Raw genomic sequence first — 19,190 nt, forward strand, 5'->3', positions numbered from 1 at the left:
AATTCAATCTTTCCCGTTTTTGGAAGCAAACTTGCTCTGGTCTCATGATGCAATAATCCTGTTGATTTTAGAGAACTATTCAACTCATATCTCTGGAAATCCAGAGCAACACACACAAATTGTTGGAGGAACTCATCAGGCAAAGCCTCCAGCATTTTGTACGCTGCCTGATCTGCTAAATTTCACCAGCGTTTTGTGTTCTCCATAGATGTTGCTTGACCTGCTGCATTCCGCCAGCTTTTTGTGCGTGTGTTGCTCTGAATCGTTAATGACTTAATTCTCCAGTTTTCATAAAGTAACACTGGAAATATCATCTTCATAACCTATCAGATCAGATCTATTCTTGTCAAGTCAAAATCATCATGAGTAACCGATGTTGTAAATCTGCAGTTCACCAGGAAGCGAAATGTGGAAGAGATACTTAAAAAAAAACTTGAGAACTGACGCTTGATAGTTCGGGGCCCTAAGTTTTTTTTTCGCGGAATTTCCCGACAGGAATATATCCAGCTTATTCCCTTGCGTTCCTACAAGATTCAAGCCATCCAGTAGCCAAACTACGACTGTAAGTTGTGTTTCATCATTGTTCATATTAACTTCTCTGATTTCCTCTAATTTCGGTGAAAAGAAAAGTACTTTTCTTTCAGTCGGCCGTCTCGAGTCATTCGTGGCTACTTTTCCGCTGTTGGTATTTTTCCAGGGATTCTAGGTCGTGTTCCTACTTGCGCAGATGCACGGCTTTTTATTCTGCAGCGATATCGAAGGTACTGTACTAATGGAAACGCGATCTTCTATTCAACTGGTAACTGAACAAGCTTCTAGGCTTTCAAAAACTCTATTTCATATATATATATATATATGAATCTGATCTCGGGCATTTCGACATACCCTAAGAAAGTCGTTTGTTACTTGGGACAGTGGTTTTCCGCTAGTGTGTAAAGATAGTACAGCTTTAGAACGCACTGCTACAGTTTTAAGAGTGCAGTGATTAAATAGCATTTGAATGCACTTAAGTCCTTTAAATTGATTGATATTTCGCTAATACCGAGAGGAATCCGGTGGTGCAGTCAACGCACTGACTTGATTTATTAATTTTAGAACGTGTGTGTTTCTGGCAAAGCAAACCATTTATTATTAACCCGTGTATGTATGTGCTGAATTCGCTTCGAGAGCAAGCAAAACTGGACAACGATGTTGTGAATCTAGAGTTACATACAGGCCGGATTGGAATGGACGTTGCCTTCATAGGCTGTTGGCAAGCTCCGGCATGAAGGACTGGTCCATAAGGTGAGATCACACCAGATCCAGGGTGAACTTGCCAGACACGTAATATATAAAATTAGCTTGGTGGAAGGAGTTAGAGGGATGTCGTGGCTGTTTTTCAAATTGGTTCTGTGTCATTAGGATTAGATTAGGATCAAATGTATTCACCATTTATATGTATTAGGAAATTACTGTGGTTGTTGGCACTATATGCTACAAAATGACAATATTCAACAATTACTGGATATAGAATGAAGAATTATATAAAAATAAAGTTCAAAATGTGTGGCGCGTGGCCAAGTGGTTAAGGTGTTGGACTGGCGATCTGAAGGTCGTGAGTTCGAGCCCCATCCGAGGCAGTGTGTTGTGTCCTTGAGCAAGACACTTAACCACACATTGCTCCAGTCCACCCAGCTGAAAATGGGTACCAGCAAAATGCTGGGGGTTAACCTCGCGATAAACTGGCATCCTATTCGGTGGGGGTGGGGGGGGGGGGAGTCTTGTACTCTCAGTCGCTTCACGCCACGGAAACTGGCATAAGCACTGGCCTGATGAGTTTATAAGGCTTGGGACAGACTTTAACTAACTTCAAAATACAGATATGTAATACAACGTGCATAAATACACCAGCATGTATTTAAAGATAAACATCATTTTATAAAGTGGTTTAAAGTGTTTACAGTGCAGTGCAGTGACTGTAGAGGGTTTGGCAGGGCTAACCAGAATGGCTGATCAAATTAACTTCTTGGGGGAAGAAACTTTTAAGATGGCATGATTTTTTGTTGTTGTTTTAAAGCCTTGTAGTACTTTCCAGAAAGGAGGTTTGTCCACAATGATTTGTCCTGCCCGCTTCTTCGTCCTGGATGCCGACCAGTCCTGCACTGATGGTGGCCTGCAGGCAATGACCTTTTCTGTGGACCTGACAGTTCACTGTAGTTTTAATTTTCATATATTGTGAGAGGATATTGCACCAAACCAGACAGTAATGACGGATGTGAGGATGTTCCCATGTAGAATTGCACCAGTATGTTCTGGGGAAGATGGAATTTCATCAACTGCCACATTTACTGTCATCGACTATTTGTCGTTAATATTAAGTTTGCGAATGACATCAAAATTGGTGGACAGCGAAGAAAGTTGTGGACGGTTACCATAGGATGTAGATCAGCAGGAGAAGTGAGCAAAGGGAAGGCAGGAGGAATTTAACTCAGACATGTGCAAAGTACTGTACTTTGGAAAGTTGTATCAGAAAAAGGACGCACAGTAATGGGGAGGCCCTGAGAATGATGCAGAAAAGAGAGAGCTATTGGTAAAAGTACACAGCTCCCTGAAAGTTGTGAAACAGGCAGACAAAATGGTAAAGAAGGCATTTGGAATGCTTACCTTTATCAGACAGGATACTGAATACAGAAGTTGGGACGTCATGTTATAGCAGGGTGAGACATTGGTGAGACCACACCCGGAATATTGTTTGAAATTCTAGTCGCCACACTATGGGAAGGATATGATTAAGGCAGAGGGAATGCAGAAATGGTTCACAAGGATGTTGCTACGACTGGTGAGATTGAGTTACAAGGAGAAATTGGAAAGGCTGGTCATGTTTCCCCCAGAGCAAAGGTGGGTGAAGGAAGAGGGGCATAGATAATGGTCACAGTCCTTTTCCCAGGGCAGGGGAGTCTAAAACTGAGGGCATTGGTTAAAGGAGAGAGAGGTTTAATGGGAAGTTTTTCATAAATTGTGACATGTGTATGGACTGGGTTGGCAGAAAAAGTGGTAGAGGTGGGTACAGTTACAATGTTTTAAAGACATCTGTTCAGGTTCATTGATAAGAAGAGCTTAGAAGGATTTGGGCTCAGTGCAGTTAGGGGGCATGGTGGGATCTAGCTAAGGAAAGCATGGATGAATTGATCCAAAAGGCCATGCTATTTAACGTTGACTTGTTAGCAAGTTAGAACATATTATGCTCAACTCTTTTTTTCTACGTGAAAAAAGGTCTTGGCTATTTTCCCCAGCCTTTGTGGCTTCATTAGCATAATTCAATACAGTAAGATTTCCCATAGAATCCCTCAGAAACAACATTTAAAGGGCTATTAATATAACTGTCATCAAGCAAACATAGCTTACTTCGATCAACCCATCAGTTCATAGGGTGCAACTTTCAAGGGGGGAACTGAGCCATGGAGAAGTGAACAATGATTATACCTGATAAAAGTGTAACAGATGAAGTGAATGTTTCCTTGAGATTAATATGAAATTAAGTAATGGTAGCACTCTATCACACATTAGGAGGTGGTAACACATCATGACCATTAATGAAACAATAAGGATTTTAAATGTTAAATGTATATTCATAAAGAAACTTTCTGAGGATTATTTAATGTGTAATCCTGTCATGTACATGTCATAAGTATAATATTTGGGGTCAATATGTCTTGAGTTTTTACTCAAGGTATTAACTCAGCAGTAGTCTTATACTTGGTATTGCCAGTTGAAAAGTGACTGTGGTTTGCCCCAGTGCTTTATGGTAATTAAAGTACTTTTATTTACTATAGTCTGAGGAAATTTGATGACTAACTTCGGCACATCCTGATCATATAATCACGAGGTTTTTTTAAAAGTGATTTTTGGTTGAGAGAGGTGAACATTGAACAGAAGCCTTCTGTTGGCTAGGCTCAACCATGGATGCTGTGTCCTAGCTGTCTACATTGTCGCCGTCATTCGATAAGCAAGCAGATATGCAAGCCAGGGCAATACAATATGGAGAGCAAGCTGTCACCCATGGTTTTTCTGCTCCATGCAGCTGATGAACGGCAGCAACTGATACAGTTTGGCACCAGCGGCACTGCAGGAGGTGCCAGTCAGCACGGAGCTCAGCATAGGACTACCTTATGGGTTCCAGCTCCAGCCTTCCCCATATGTTGGTATAGCCACAAGGAAGTTTCTTCCTCCTTTTAAATGAGTTAATGTATTGAATAATAGATCAGGTCACATTGACCCCAGATATCGTACTTATGACGTGTACATGATAGTATTATACACTAAATAATCCTCAGACTTTTTCTTCTCCTAGATGAGCTGCCAATTATAGCTAAGGAGCCCCATTTGCCCAAAGTGACTGGTTCTAAGGTGCCAGTAACCTGTCTTTGCCCCTTCTCATGTCAGTAGAGATGGTTCCACCAGACTTAGTAGCAAAGTACTCTAACAGATTTGTCAGGCAGAATCTCCATATAATGAAACCGTGCTGACTTTGCTCTATGTTATCATTTGCTTCCAATTACTCTGAAATTTCATCCTTAATAATGGACTCTTAAATCTCACCAGCCACTGAGGTCAGACTAACCAGCCTAAAATTTCGTGCATTTTGCCTTCTTAAATGGGGTGTTATATTTGTGAACCTCCCTGACTCCAGTGATTCTGGAAAGATCACTATTAATGCCTCTGCAATGACTTCAGCTACTGCTTTCAGAACCCTGGGGTGTAAACCATTTGGTCCAGGGGATTTATTCAAGCTCAGGACTTTCAGCTTACTGAGCACTCAGTAACATCCACTAAGTTCACCTCTATCTTCTGACCCTCCTGAATTTCTGGCATGTTACTGACAGCTTGCACTATGAAGACTGATTTTATTTTTTCTTCTTCTTTGCTGAGATACAGCACAGAATTGGTAATTTCAGCCCTTCAAAGCGTGCAGCCCAGCAACCCCCGATTTAATCCTGTCCTAATCACAGGGCAATTTACAATGACCAATTAAGCTACCAACTGCGAAGTATACTTCGAGTTCCTCCACCATTTCTTTGTTAACCATATGGCCACTTGCTTTTCTCTTACCCGTTATGTATCTAAAAAAAAAGATCAATCAGAATTGACATTATATTTGAAGCACGGCTGATATCAACCTAGTTTGGGAATGTCAGCAAGACTTAGACCAATGAATAAGGACTGTTTATAAATCAAAAATAATGAGCATGTCATATGATATGATATGATCCATATGTCCTTTTTCAATATCTGGATTTGAAATTATATCTAAAGATAATAATCCTGGATTTCCATGACGTTTAACCATTATGTCTTTCTTGTTTTGTGAAAGAAGTTTGGTGACAGTCCAAAAAGCTACATGCAAGGGTCGTGAACCTAAATGTAAACTTTGAAACAAATATGACTTCGCATTTCATGTCAGATTATGTTCATTATTTGGAATCAATTACAAGAATTTTTATGCCTATGGCAATTATAATTATAATTGGCTTTTGATAAATACAAAGTATCTGTGATAGTAACATTTATCTGTATAATGACAACTTTTTATTTCTGGTTTAGCTAAGTGTTGCAGTTAACAGGAAGAGCGAGCAATGGGATGAATTACTGGCACAGTGAGTGTTTGGAAGGGAAAGCAAGCAAGGAACACATTTGCACAATTTCCTGTTCTTGACATTTAGATAATTGAATCAGAATGAGCTTTTGGAGTGACTTTGTTTCACTTTTAGCTCTACATATTGTATACAGCATTGTTGAATTTATTAAACATTTAAATAGTGCAATCTAAAACTATGGCCAGGTAGATATTAGAAGCAGATCAAGATTGCCTCAGATCTTGGAGTATTATAGTCATGGTCTCAGATACAGGGCAGATTTCAGCTGCAAGTGTCTGACAGTGATTTGCTAGTGACTGCTACCATGCCATGTGATGTTGGAGAGTGACTATATGTTATCAGGATGGAATGAATTGCACACATTTCCAGTTAGACCAAGCACACCTACAGATGGAGTGGGCAGTTGAGGCTCTGGGATCTTTTTCTGTGATCGTGGCCTTCCTGAGAAGCTGCTTCTCTGATAATAGTCTGCAGTGGAGGCCAGCGCTTCTTGTCACATTATGGCAGATGCAAAAGCAGAGGGCAAGTTGCACTACTGAATAGAGAACCTAACAGCAATAATTAGAGGGCATCCTGAAGGGATTGTCCAGTGTGGCTGTGTGTGTAGAATCTAGGAATAGAAGGGTTCATCACTTTGCTCACGCTATGTTATTGGCTTCCTAGTCATCAGGGCGGACTAGAGAAACTAATATGTAAGCAAATTGCAGAAATGTAACAGCAAGGATATGTGCTTAGCCCACTCTACTCTCTCTACTCTCATGACCATGTGGCTACGCTCAAATCAAACGCCATCTAAAAAACTTGCTCAGATGAGACAGCAGATGTAATCCCTTTATTTCAGAAGGGCGGCAGGAATAAGCCAGGAAGTTACACGTCAGTAACCAGAGGATTTACCAGATAAAGTTGTAAGGGACAGAGTTTATGCAGAGCTGGAAAGGCAGCAACTAATAGGAATAGTCAGCATGGCTTTGTGAGAGGGAAATCATGACTTACTAATTTGAATGAATTTTTTTGAGGAGGCAAGTAGGAAAATTGATGAAGATAGACATTGCTTGTATGGAATTTAGTAAGGCATGTGACAAGGTCCGCACAGTAGGCTGGTCCATAAGGCTAAGACAAATATGACCCAAGGTGAGTTAAATAATTGGATCCAAATTGGTAATAGAAAGCAGAATGTGATGGCGAAAGGATCCTTTTCTGACTGCAGTAGCCTGGATACAGGGGTGTACCTGATATTGTTTGTAACACAGTAGATTACATTTAATTGGGACATATCAGATACGGTAGATTTTGGCCCAATTAAGCAGTTGCCTCAAATTAGCCAGTGTCAGGGAAATAGTGAAAAAGGTATGAAAAGGAAAACTGTGTAACAAATTATGTATTTAAATGCAATACGGAACAAATTAGAACACTACCAATACTACTACAGTACCATAAAGCTGTGTATTAGTTCCGAATAGTTATCAATAGAGGAATTTATCCAGTGTTCTCTGCATGTTCTTTTGGTTATCAATGAACAAAATCGCATAGTGCAGGTAATGAACTCCGTTCATACAATGCTTTTGACAATTCCAACCTCCAAATCTTCATTTTTATTTATTCATTTACGGGATGTGGGCATTGTCATTTATTGCCCATACCTATTTGCCCTTGAGAAGGTGGTGATGAGCTGCCTTCTTGAACCACTTAGTCCCTGCGGTGAAGGTACACCCACACTGCTGTTAGGGAAGGAATTCCATGATTTTGACCCAGTGATAATGAAGGAATGGTGATATGTTTCCAAGTCAGAATAGTGAGTGACTTGGAGGGGGATTTCCAAGTGGTGATGTTCCCTGGTATCTGCTGTTCTTGTCCTTCTAGATGGTGGTGGTCGTGGATCTGGAAGGTGCTGACTTAGGAACTTCGGCATATTACTGCAGTGCATCTTGTAAATAGTACACACTGCTGCAACTGTTCATCGATGGTGGAGGGATTGGATGCTTGTGGAAGGGGTGTCAATCAAGTGGGCTGCCTTGTAATGGATGGTGAAAACCTTCTTGAGTGTTGATGGAGCTGCACTCATCCAGGAGAGTGGCGAGTATTCCATTACACTTCTGACCCAAGCCTTGTAGTTGGTGGACAGACTTTGGGAAGTCAGGATGTGAGTTACACACTGCATGATCCCTAGCCTTTGACCTGCTCTGTTAGCCATGGTGCTTTTATGGTTAGACCAGTTCAGTTTCCTGTCAATGGGATGTTGATAGTAGAGGATTCAGTGATGGTGATGCCACTAAATGTCAAGGGACGATGGTTAGAGCCTCTCTTGTTGGAGATGGTCATTGCCTGGCACTTGTGTGGCTTGAATGTTACATGCCATTTTTCATTCGTCACTCAAGCCTGGATATTGTCCTGGTCCTGCTGCATTTGGGTAGGAACTGCTTCACTGTCTGAGGAGTCACGGATGGTGCAGAATGTTGTGCATTCATCTGCGAACATCCCCACTTCTGACTTTATGATGAAAGGAAGGTCTTTGATGAAGCAGCTGAAGATAGTTGGTCCTAGGACACTTCCCTGAGAAACTCCTGCAGTGTTGTCCTGAGGATGAGATGATTGACCTCCAAGCATGTGTCATTGATGTGCATTGTTCCTTAAACAGAGCAATGCCCATCTCCCCACTGCGGAGTATTCTCTGGGAAGATGTGAAAGGAGAGCTGGGTGAAGTGAAGAGGAGCTGGAAGGGCTTCTGGGTCAGGGGAAACCATTTTGTGGGAAGTGCTCCAACCACCAAGTGATAAAGGGTTGTCTTTTTGGAACATGGAGAGATTGTGGAAGTACCGGGAGTTAGAGACAACCTGGTGAAAATGGGTGACATATGTAGAAAGGTTCATGGATCAGAAAACACAGGAAATTCAAACCAAGCAGATGATACACAACTTCCTAGAGTAGCAATCCAGCAGAACTGAGGATATCTAGAAAGGACATGTCAGGGATGACAAATGTACTTTTGCACTTTATAGCTGTGTACATGTATGTAAATGTTTACTGATTATATTACTTTATATTTGTAAACAGCCAGTGACTTAAGTGGTGTATAAGTTTGTGTTCTTTTTAAATAAGCAGTGTAGTATATAGAGTATTTTTTAAGTAAGGCGAGTACCTTATAGTGTAACCTTGCTACAATTCCAGACTCTGCTGTTTAGTAGGTTGAGGAGTATTTATAACTGTTTTTATAACTCTGAATTTATAACTTTGCCTCCATCGAATTGACTGAGCTTGCAAGTAACGCAGAGAAATCTACAAACTGCAGTATTCTACTCTCATTTATGGATGATTCGGATATATTAAGAATAACTGAAAACCAAAACACTGGAAATCTTTATAAAAAAGAACGGAAGCAGGCTTTAGGAAAAGCACTTCATCTTCTGTGTAGATACACGTCAGGGAATAGTTATTACCCCTTAGCCATCAGGCTCTTGAACCAGAGGAATAACTTAACTTCACTCAACTTCACTCACCCCAACACTGAAATGATTCCACAAGCTATGGACTCACTTTCAAGGACTCCAATTAATGTTCTCAATATTTGTTGCATATTTATTTATCATTATTATTTTGTGCTTTTTTTCTTTTTTTGAATTGCACGGTTTGTTGTCTTTTGCACACTGGTTGGTTGTCTGTCTTTGTTGTGTGTGGTTCATCATTGATTCTATTGTTTCTTTGTATTTACTGTCAATGCTCGCAAAAAAAGAAGAATTTCAGGGTAGTACTATTCAGTGATATATATGTACTTTGATAATAAATTGACTTTGATCTTCGAACAGTATTTAATGTCAAATTTAACCATTTCAGAAACTAAAAGTAGATTGGGTGATTGCTGGGCAAAGCACTTTATGCTCAGACCACAGGTGTGACTCACATCTTCATGTATTCTGTCACTTTCATTCGTTAATCCTCTTTCTCTCTGACCCATCATATGTGGCTTGATGTCATACAATGTAAGATAGAGGAAAGGCATGCCACCCTCCACCTGGGCACATTGTAGCTGTTCAGACTCCATATCAGATTTTACACCTCCAGGTAATGTTCTTTCTCTATCAGTATCAGAACAGGAAATGCCACCAATGTGATTTTGGCTTTATTGTCTCTTTCCATTAGCACAACCTGACTGTTGGGCATGTCTTACATCACTGAAGTTTGCAGATTTAGTTGTGCTTTGTTTTCCTTATCACTAACAAGCATTTCAACTTTTTCCAGCTTCCTCAAGTAACTCAATGATTATATAATTTCTACAATTTGACATTGGGTAGCTCTGAACTCACTCTATTGAAGATATTCTCATTGTCCTATCCATATCTCCCTATCTTCTCTGCACAATGAATCTAATTCATCTTTGCCCTCTCCCAGTTCTGACAAATGGTCTTAGACTTGCAACTCTATTTCTCTTCTCACAGATGCTGTTTGCCCTGCCCAGTGACTCCAGCATGATCTATCAAAATCTCACCCAGTACAGTTTTAGGTGCTGATTTTCCTCATGTTAGAGTGACTTCTGCTACAACATTTGCGATATTTTACTAGATTAAGGACATTGTTTAAATATGGAAGCTCATAACTTTAATTATTGCCTCTGGCAACTGGTCAAACTCTTCTCGTGATTGCAACTTGAAACCACATTTTTAAACCACAAGTTTTCAACCCCACCCTAATCCATCATGTGTTGACCTTTCAGTATGACATGAGTTGATTTTGCGTGTAACACAGAATGTGCATTACAATTGCATGTGCAGTATATAATTGTTTTGGATTGTGATTGTAACTTAGTGATCCGTGGTATCTTGGTCAGAACAATAATCAATGTGATGCCATGGTAAGTAATCTAACTTATGCATCTAGGGAAATGAAATCTCCAGCAAAAGACCCCTCCTGTATGAATCACAAATGCTATATTCCAGGCAGTGAATTGGATATTTGAATTACTCTAGGATACAGAATCATGGCTCATTAAAATACAGCATTACTGCTGTTGGAGTAGGACGACCTACCCAAGGGAAGCAACAGTGGTCGTGCCTCTGGCACTGTGACTCAGAAGTGTAGGGAAAGGAAGAGGATGGCAGCAGTAGTAGGGACTCTATAGTCAGGGGGACAGATAGGCGATTCTGTGGACAGGAGAAAAAAAACTGGATAGTAGCTTGTCTCCCAGGTGCCAGGGTCCACGATGTTTCTGAACATGTCCACAATATCATGACAAGGGAGGGGAAGCAGCCAGAAGTTGTGGTGCATATTGGTATCAATGACATAGGTAGAAAAAGGGAGGTCCTGAAAAAAGAATGCAAGGAGTTAGGAAGGAAACTGAGAGACAGGACCTCAACGATAATAATTTCAGGATTGTGCCTGTGCCACATGACAGTGAGGATGGGAATAGAATGAGGTGGCAGATAAATGCGTGGCTGAAGAATTGGAGCAGGGGGTAGGGTTTCAGATTTCTGGATAATTGGGACCTCTTCTGGGGCAGATGCATAAAAGGGACAGGTTGCACTTGAATCCGAGGGGGACCGATATTCTTGTGGGCAGGTTTACTAGTACTGTTGGGAGTGGTTTAAACTCATATGGCAAAGGAATGGGAACCAGGATGATAGAGCTGAGGATGAGCTAGCAGGTTTACAAGTAGATGCTGGGTGCATCAGGAACGTAAGGAAGGACAAACTGATGATTGGGTACAAATGCAGACAGAGCAAAGAGTTAAATTGTGCCACAGAGGCAGAACTCAAAAGGGCAAAGAATGCAGGACTGAAGGTGCTGTATTTAATGAGTGCAGCACTTGTGGCACAATTACAGATTGATCATTATGATGTTTTGGGCATCACTGAGTCGTGTCTGAAAGAAGGCCATAGTTGGGAGTTTAACATCAAATCATATTCTTCGTACCAAAAGGACAGTCAGAAAGGCATACGTGGTGGTGTGGCTCTGTTGATAAGAGGTGGAATTATGTCTTTAGAAGGAGGTGACATAGGGTCAGAGAATGTTGAATTGTTGTGGGTAGAGTTAAGAAACTACAGGGATTAAAAAAAAACCATTATGGGAATCATATATAGGCCTCCAAATAGTAGCCAAGATGTGGGGTTGAGATTGCAAAGTGAGCTGGAAAAGGCATGTAATAAAGGCAATGATGCAATTGTAATGGGGATCTTCAATATGCCAGGGGACTGGGAAAATCAGGTTGGTGCCGGATTGCAAGAGAGGGAATTTGTTGAATGCCTACGGGATGGCTTTTTAGAGCAGCTCATGCTTGAGCCTATCTGGGGAAAGGCTATCTTAGATTGGGTGTTGCTTAATAACTCAGATCTTATTAGGGAGCTTAATGTAAAGGAACCCTTAGGAGGCAGTGATCATACTATGATTGTATTCATACTGCAATTTGAGGGGGGAGAAGCATAAGTCACAATGGAATGAATGGAATTACAGAGGCATGAGAGAGAAGCTTGCCCAGGTAGATTGGAGGAGGATACTGGTGGGGCTGACGCAAGTGATGGTGGAAGTTTCTGCGAATAGTTCACAAGGTGCAGGATAGGTATGCCCCACAAAGGAAGAAGTTCTTAAATGGCAGGGGTAGGCAACCGTGGCTGACAAGGGAAGTTGAGGACTGCATAAAAGTCAAGGAAAAGGCATATAAGGTGGCAAAAGTGAGTGGGAAGTTGGTTGATTTGGAGCTTTTAAAATAAAAAAAGTCAACTAAACAAGCTATAAGGAAAAGATGAAATATAAGGGTAAACTAGACAATAATATAAAGCAGAGTACCAGAAGTTTTTTCAGTTATATAAAGAATAAAAGGTAGGTGACAGTTGATATTGGACCACTGGAAAATGATGATAGTGAGATAGTAATGGGGGACAAAGAAATGGCAGGTGAACTTAATGGGTACTTTTCATCTGTCGTCATAAGACCATTCAGAGAATATTCAGCCATTTCTGTGACACTAAAGATATAAGACCATAAAATATAGGAGCAGAATTAAACCATTCAGCCCATCAAGCCTGCTGATCACGTATCTCACTCAACCCCATACCCTTCTCACCATATCCTTTGATGCCTTGACCAATCAGGAAGCGGTCAACTTCCACCTTAAATATACACCACAGTCTGTGGCAGAGCACTCCACAAATTCACTACTCTCTGGCTAAAAGAATTCCTCCTTATCTCTGTTCTAAAGGTCGTCCCTCAATTTTGAGTCTGTGCCCTCTAGTTCTGGATATCTTCACCATAGGATGCATCCTCTCCACATCCACCCTATTTAATTCTTTCAACATTCAGTGGGTTTCAATGAGATCCCGCTCCATTCTTATAAATTCCAGTGAGTACAGGCCCAAAGCTGCCAAATGCTCCTCATATGTTAACCCTCTCATTCCCGGAATCATCCTCGTGAACCTCTTCAATGATAACACACATCCTTTCTGAGATATGGGGCCCAAAACTGTTGACAATACTCCAAGTGCAGCCTGACTAGTTTCTTATAAAGGCTCAGCATTATCTTTCTGCCTTTACATTCTATTCCTCTTGAAATGAATGCCAACATTCCATTTGCATTCTTGACCACATACTCAACCTGTAAATTAATCTACTGGAAGTCTCTCTGCACCTCTGATGTTCGAATCTACTCCCCATTTAAATAATAGCCCACACTATTGTTCTTTTTTTAGTGATAGACTAAAACAATTGCTTAATGTGCTTAAAAATTATTATTTATAATCACTTATAAGTATTTTTTATCATCTGCAGGTTGTGTTTCTGATATGATTTGCTGCCTTCTTCTAATATATAAAAGCAGGCATCTCTTATTTGTGAATTTTGATCTGTGTCAGTGGCCAATAAAACCCGGTGTCCTAACTGAATGCCCAAAAGAATACATCTCCTGTTAAAGTAATTAAACCATGTCCAGGATTTAAAACACTGCCTGTCTCTTTCCTTTTCAAGTATCTAGCTCAGTGATTAATTATAATAGCTTGGTTAAGTGTATTGTGCTGTGATACTGGGTCAGTAGGTTATGGATGCAAGCCCCATTCCAGAGACTTGAACAACACATCATGGCCGTTACTGAGTGAATGCAACACTCTCAGAGGTGTTGCTTTTCAGATGTGTTTAACCCAGTCTCCTGCTGACGCCAGGGGGATAGAATGGTTCCTAGGCAGTGTTTAAAAGAACAAGGGAACTCTCCTAGAAACTTTGTCAATACTTAGCCCTCAATGAAATCAAAGATACAATTCTTGTCCTCCCACTGTTTGTAGGACCTTGTTGCACATGGTTTGATTGTAATCTTTCTTAAACCACAATTTAAATAAGGTAGATACTTTATTGGTCCCAAAGGAAATTACAGTGTCACAGTGGTATTACTAGTGCACAGATATGCAAATATACAAATATTAGAAGAGAAGTAAGAAAAAAGTTTAAAAAAAATTATCTCAAGCACTCTAATAGGAGGGGGTCATCACTTCCCCAGCAATAGGTTAATTTATTTTAGAGCCTAATGGCCGAGGGTAAAAATGCCCTCACACAGCGCTCTTTGGAGCAGTGCAGTTGTTTTAGTCTATCACTAAAAATGCTCCTCTGTTCAGCTGAGGTGGCATGCAGAGGGTGAGAAACATTGTCCAGAATTGTCAGGATTTTCTGTAGGATCCTTTGTTCTACCACAGCCTCCAGAGTGTCCAATTTGACTCCTATAACTGAGCCAGCCTTTCTAATCAGTTTATTGAGCCTGTTGGCATCACCCATGTTGATGCCATTGCCCCAGCACACCACCACATAGACGATTGTACTGGTGACAACAGACTGGTAGAACACGTGAAGGAGAGGTCTGCATACTCCAAAGGACCTCAGTCTCCTCGAGAAGTAGAGGTGACTCTGGCCCTTTTTGTCCACAGACTCTTTGTTGGTGCTCCACTCAAGTCTGTCATCCAGGTGTACCTCTAAGTACCTGTAGGTCCTCACCACATCCATGTCCTCACCTTCAATAGCAACAGGGAGTAGTGCAGGCCTAGTCTTCCAAAAGTCCATCACCATCTCCTTTGCCTTACTGATGTTGAGCTGCAGATGATTCAGCTGGCACCATTTGACAAAGCCCCCCCACCAGGGCCCTGTATTCATCCTTCTGTCCTCCCTTTATACACTTAACTATTGCTCGGTCATCAGAGAATTTCTGCAGAAGACGTGACTCAGTGTTGAAGTCTGAGGAATACAGGATAAACAGGAAGAGAGCTAATACAGTCCCCTGTGTGGCCCCAGTTCTGCTTATAGCCATGTCTGACACACGGCAATATGTAATTGGAAGAAATTTGAGAGATAATTGTAAAGGAATTTGTGCAATTGTGGGTGTTTTCTCCCCATAATTTCTGCTGCTATCTCAGTCTACTCTCACTGCCTAAAGAGCACAATAGTATATAGCTAATGGGTGTTATTTGAGGAAAAAGCCAAGAAATGGAGTAGTTATACTTTAATGCTTGACATGAAAAGATGACCTATCCATGGTTAATAAAACAAATTAATATAGTGATAGTCTAAAGAGGAGTTAGGGAAAGTTAGCAGAATTTGAGGACTGGGAGCAGTTGAGAATTCTGCAAAGATGGAACAAGAGATTGATTAATAGAGCAAAAATAGAACACGAAAGGAAACTTGCGAAGAATATGATTGGGCATCAAAACTTCTCCATGAATGTAAAATATAGGTCCCTTACAATGACAATGGGAACAAAGAGAACAGGGAATACTGAAATTGCAGATTAAGTTAGCAATTACTGTTCTTTGATTTAGCCTTCATGGTAAACGACACGAATAACTTCTCAGAGATGCCAGGAAGTCCAAACTCAAATGAGAAGCAGGTATTAAAGGAAATTAGTATTAGTTAAAAATGGTGCTGGAGAAATTAATGGGTCTGAAGGTCAATAAATTCCCAGGGTCTGATAACCGGCATCCCTGAGAATTAAAAGAGGAAGCTGTTGTAAGTATGGATGCATTGATGTCTATCCATAATTCCACACTTTATGGAACAGTTCCTGAAGATGTAGGATGGCAAATATATTCCCACTATTTAAAAATGAAGGGAGAGAGAAAACAAAAATATTGGCTAAATTGACATCAGTGGTAGGAAAAGTGCTAAGGGTATGTTATTCATAGCCACACTCTTAGAAATTGTCAGTGGGATTAGACAAAGTTAAGATAAGTTTATGAGAGCAAAATTATTTTTGATAAATCAACTAGAATTATTGTGTGGCTAACATGAGAGGTTAGTGTTCAGAATTAGCCACATGTTATTGGGAGTAATATTAACTGAAAATTGACTAACAGACAGAAGCAGAGAGTGATAATAAATGTGTCTATTTTGGGAACAAGAGCCTGAAATTAATTTCTAAACTGGACAAGCTGCTCGGGGAGGCAGAGCAGGTAGTCATCTCTCTGAGCTGTCTGAAAAGAAAGCAACTTAACAATATCTAGGTCTCCATATTGTGCTGGATATTGAGTTTTCAGAGGTAATTGTTGCTCTAAATGATCTAGATATAGTCCCATTTCTGTTATAATAAATATAGCTGATCTTATGGGACTAGAGTACCCAGACAAAGCAATAGTTTTACATGCATCACTGAAATGAAATGGTACCAATTAACCATTTAAAACGCCAAATCTCTATTGAAACTTTCAGATTTGTCTTGAAAAAAAGTACAATTTCTATTACTGCTGACCCTCAAAGACCTATAATATTCTGGAACGCAGAACCTGAACTTAGTAGCAGTAATGCAAGATTCCAGTGTGGCACATTGGTTAGTTAGTTTGTGAGTTAGTAGTTAGTTAGTTGCCCATTGCCTATGCTGCAATGAAGGTTGAAAAGTCTGAATTCAGATTCTGCATTATGAAAATGTTGGAGCCAGCCTGCACTTCCTTGCTGGAATGGATGAATTTTCATCTTCCTGACTGAGCAGAAAGGAAGTTTGGAGCTGGACTCTCCTGTGCTGGTTTTTGTGATGGCTTACACATGCTGTAAACATCTCAATGTCTTACTCCACTACTTTTCATCTATCAATTCCCAGAAACTTAACTGAATTGTGAATTGTCTTCTGTTCCTGATGGTTATTGGCAAACTGTTGAAATAGTAAAATATGATAACTGGAAGTCCGTTAAAAAAGAACTTCCTAAACTCATTGAATGCAATTTGTAAAGGAAATCTCCAGGCAAAGATCACACAGTTGTGAGCGCATGCCAATGTGCATCTTACAAGTTACTGTATTACCTGTAATACTATGGCAAACATTCCAAGGGTGAGAATTGATCATATTTTTCAAAAAAATTTCTAAAAATGCCTAGAAAATATATTCAATTGAATAGCAATACACTTGGGAAAAACTGATACATATCTCTACAGCAAAAGCAAAGAAACTCTTAATTTTACAGAATTAGATATGCCTGTAAGTGATCTTATGTTTTAATTTCTGTTTTGTAGTTGTTTTAAAGTTATTCTGCAGTGCTTTGTAAAAAAGTGCATAGAATTCCTCCTATGTTATAGATCAAGATGGTAAGTTCTTTTAAGAGTGAAACAAGTTGTAACAGCACTCAGCCTCCTGGTTCTCCCTTGCTTTGACATCACACTCCAATTTCCATCTCCCTTTTCTCACTCTTAAGAGGAACCCCGTCTCTGCCTGCCCAGTCCAATACTGTTCATCATTCATTCAGACTTCTGGCATTGGAGTAGATTTTGGAAATCATAATCAATGCCATTTAGGTTGGCATGGTAGTGTTCCAGTTAGCATAATGCTATTTCAGTGCCCGCAACCCGGGTTCAATTCCCTTCGTTGTTTGTAAGGAGTTTCCCCATGACCGCATGTCTTCCTGCGTTGTAAAGACGTATGGGTTAGTAGGGTCATTGGCGTGGGCTTGTTGGGTCAGAAAGGTTTGCTGCTGTGCTGTACTTCTAAATGAGTAAATAAAATACTGTATCATAGCAAATAATGGTCACTTGTAACAAGGTGTGCACTCATTCTATAAATGGTGTAAGAAATATCAAAATATGCAATAGGATTAAGATGGTTTGAAAATGTGATTGAAAGGGTTATTCTTCTTATGGATGGTTATTGATCATTCTTTCGGACTCAAATCAGAAATGATCTTTGGAAATCAATACTAATCAACTGATCTTGTCTGATGAAGGATTCTGGACCTGAAATGTTAACCGTGCCCAGCACTTCCTGTTTTACTATATTGATTCTGTTCATTAGTTTGGAGAATAAAATCTTCCAATACTGATCGTATCTATAAGAAGTGGTACAATGAAATACTGGTGTCATTGAAATTCAGTGTGATCAATGGGTTTATGTCTGCATTTCATTTCATCAAAGAAAACTACTACAAATGCTGGAATTTTAAAAATAAAATGGGGAAGTGCTGGAAATTCAATATAAGTCAGTCTACACCCGCCACGGAATAACCCAATGTAAACCTTTCTTCATGCCTTTCAATCCTGACCAAAACTTACAAAATTCATTTTCAATTTTTAAATCTTTTTTATTACTTATTATTGATCAACAAAAAAAATACATTAAGTCAATATGTCATTATGTACAATAAAGAATTAAATTAGCAAATAATTATTAACAAAGCTAAGCAATATATCAATAATAATAAGAAAAAATAAAGCGTTAAGAATTTTTTTTTGAAAGAAAAAAGGGGAAAAAACCCTACTAACTAAGAAAAAAACCCTACTAACTGAAAAACACCCAAGAAAAAAAAACCCATTGGGAGCCCAACCCCGGAGCTATACATCATACAAGCTTCCATAAAAGAAAACATCAATCTGCCAACACTTACAAAATTAATGTGGCTTCTTTTTGCAGATGTTCCTGAATCTTCTCTCCACTTCTCGTGTATTTAGTTTCCAGTTTTAATGAATCGAGAATGGCTCTTGATGATCCAGGAATATTATACCGCAGAACTCTTATGACAAGAACTCTATGAATCTTTCAACAATGTGTAAGTTTTTGGAATGATCAGATGAGAGTTGAATTGTCTCAGATGTTCATTGGCTGAGCAGTGTGTTTGCAGCTTTTTCTGTTTTATCATCGTATGCCTGTATTAATATTAATTGAGCAAATCCTGTGCAAATTGTTGGGGAGTCAAGCAAAGAATTTAGAAAGTAATGAAAGAAGATACGCCTCATGTTCCTCAGATGGTGTAATTTAGCTTTGAATTTTGTATCCTTGTTCACCCTTTTTTCATTCCTTCAGCATTTTCACCATACCCCCTTCCCAACCCCACATCGCATTGTGATAGGAATTGACTCACTGAGCTTCTTTGCTTGTCTAATTCCCTCTCCTCAGATATCTTTGGCTAGGACAATGGTCAACTTTACCCAGGTTCTTTGCTTAGCTTCCCTTCCTTTTGGTTATACATCAGTAAAGTAGAAATTTTGGGAGAGGGTAATGTTGTGGTTGTATATTGGAAGAGTAATCCATGGTTTGGATTAATAATCCAGAAACAGGAGTTCAGATCTTGGAGTTATACAGCGTGGAAACAGGCTTTTTGGCGCAACTGGTCCAGGCTGACCAAGATG

General features: G+C 39.9%; 1 protein-coding gene across 4 annotated transcripts in view; it reads left to right on the forward strand.

Annotated features, from left to right (window-relative positions):
- Positions 1-257: 257 nt before the first annotated feature.
- Positions 258-19,190, forward strand: part of LOC140737799 (interleukin-6 receptor subunit beta-like) — a 93,393-nt gene continuing 74,460 nt past the window's right edge. For 2 of the 4 annotated variants that reach the window (XM_073064454.1, XM_073064451.1), the window contains exons 1-2: positions 258-562; positions 18,475-18,610. In XM_073064454.1, coding sequence (XP_072920555.1) covers positions 18,592-18,610 — 19 coding nt within the window. In that variant the 5' untranslated portion in view covers positions 258-562; positions 18,475-18,591. Of the gene's footprint in view, positions 563-725; positions 800-18,474; positions 18,611-19,190 lie in introns of those variants that run through there. The other 2 variants (XM_073064453.1, XM_073064452.1) reach the window with 2 other exon arrangements.

Source organism: Hemitrygon akajei, chromosome 13, assembly GCF_048418815.1.
Source record: "Hemitrygon akajei chromosome 13, sHemAka1.3, whole genome shotgun sequence".
NCBI lineage: Eukaryota > Metazoa > Chordata > Chondrichthyes > Myliobatiformes > Dasyatidae > Hemitrygon > Hemitrygon akajei.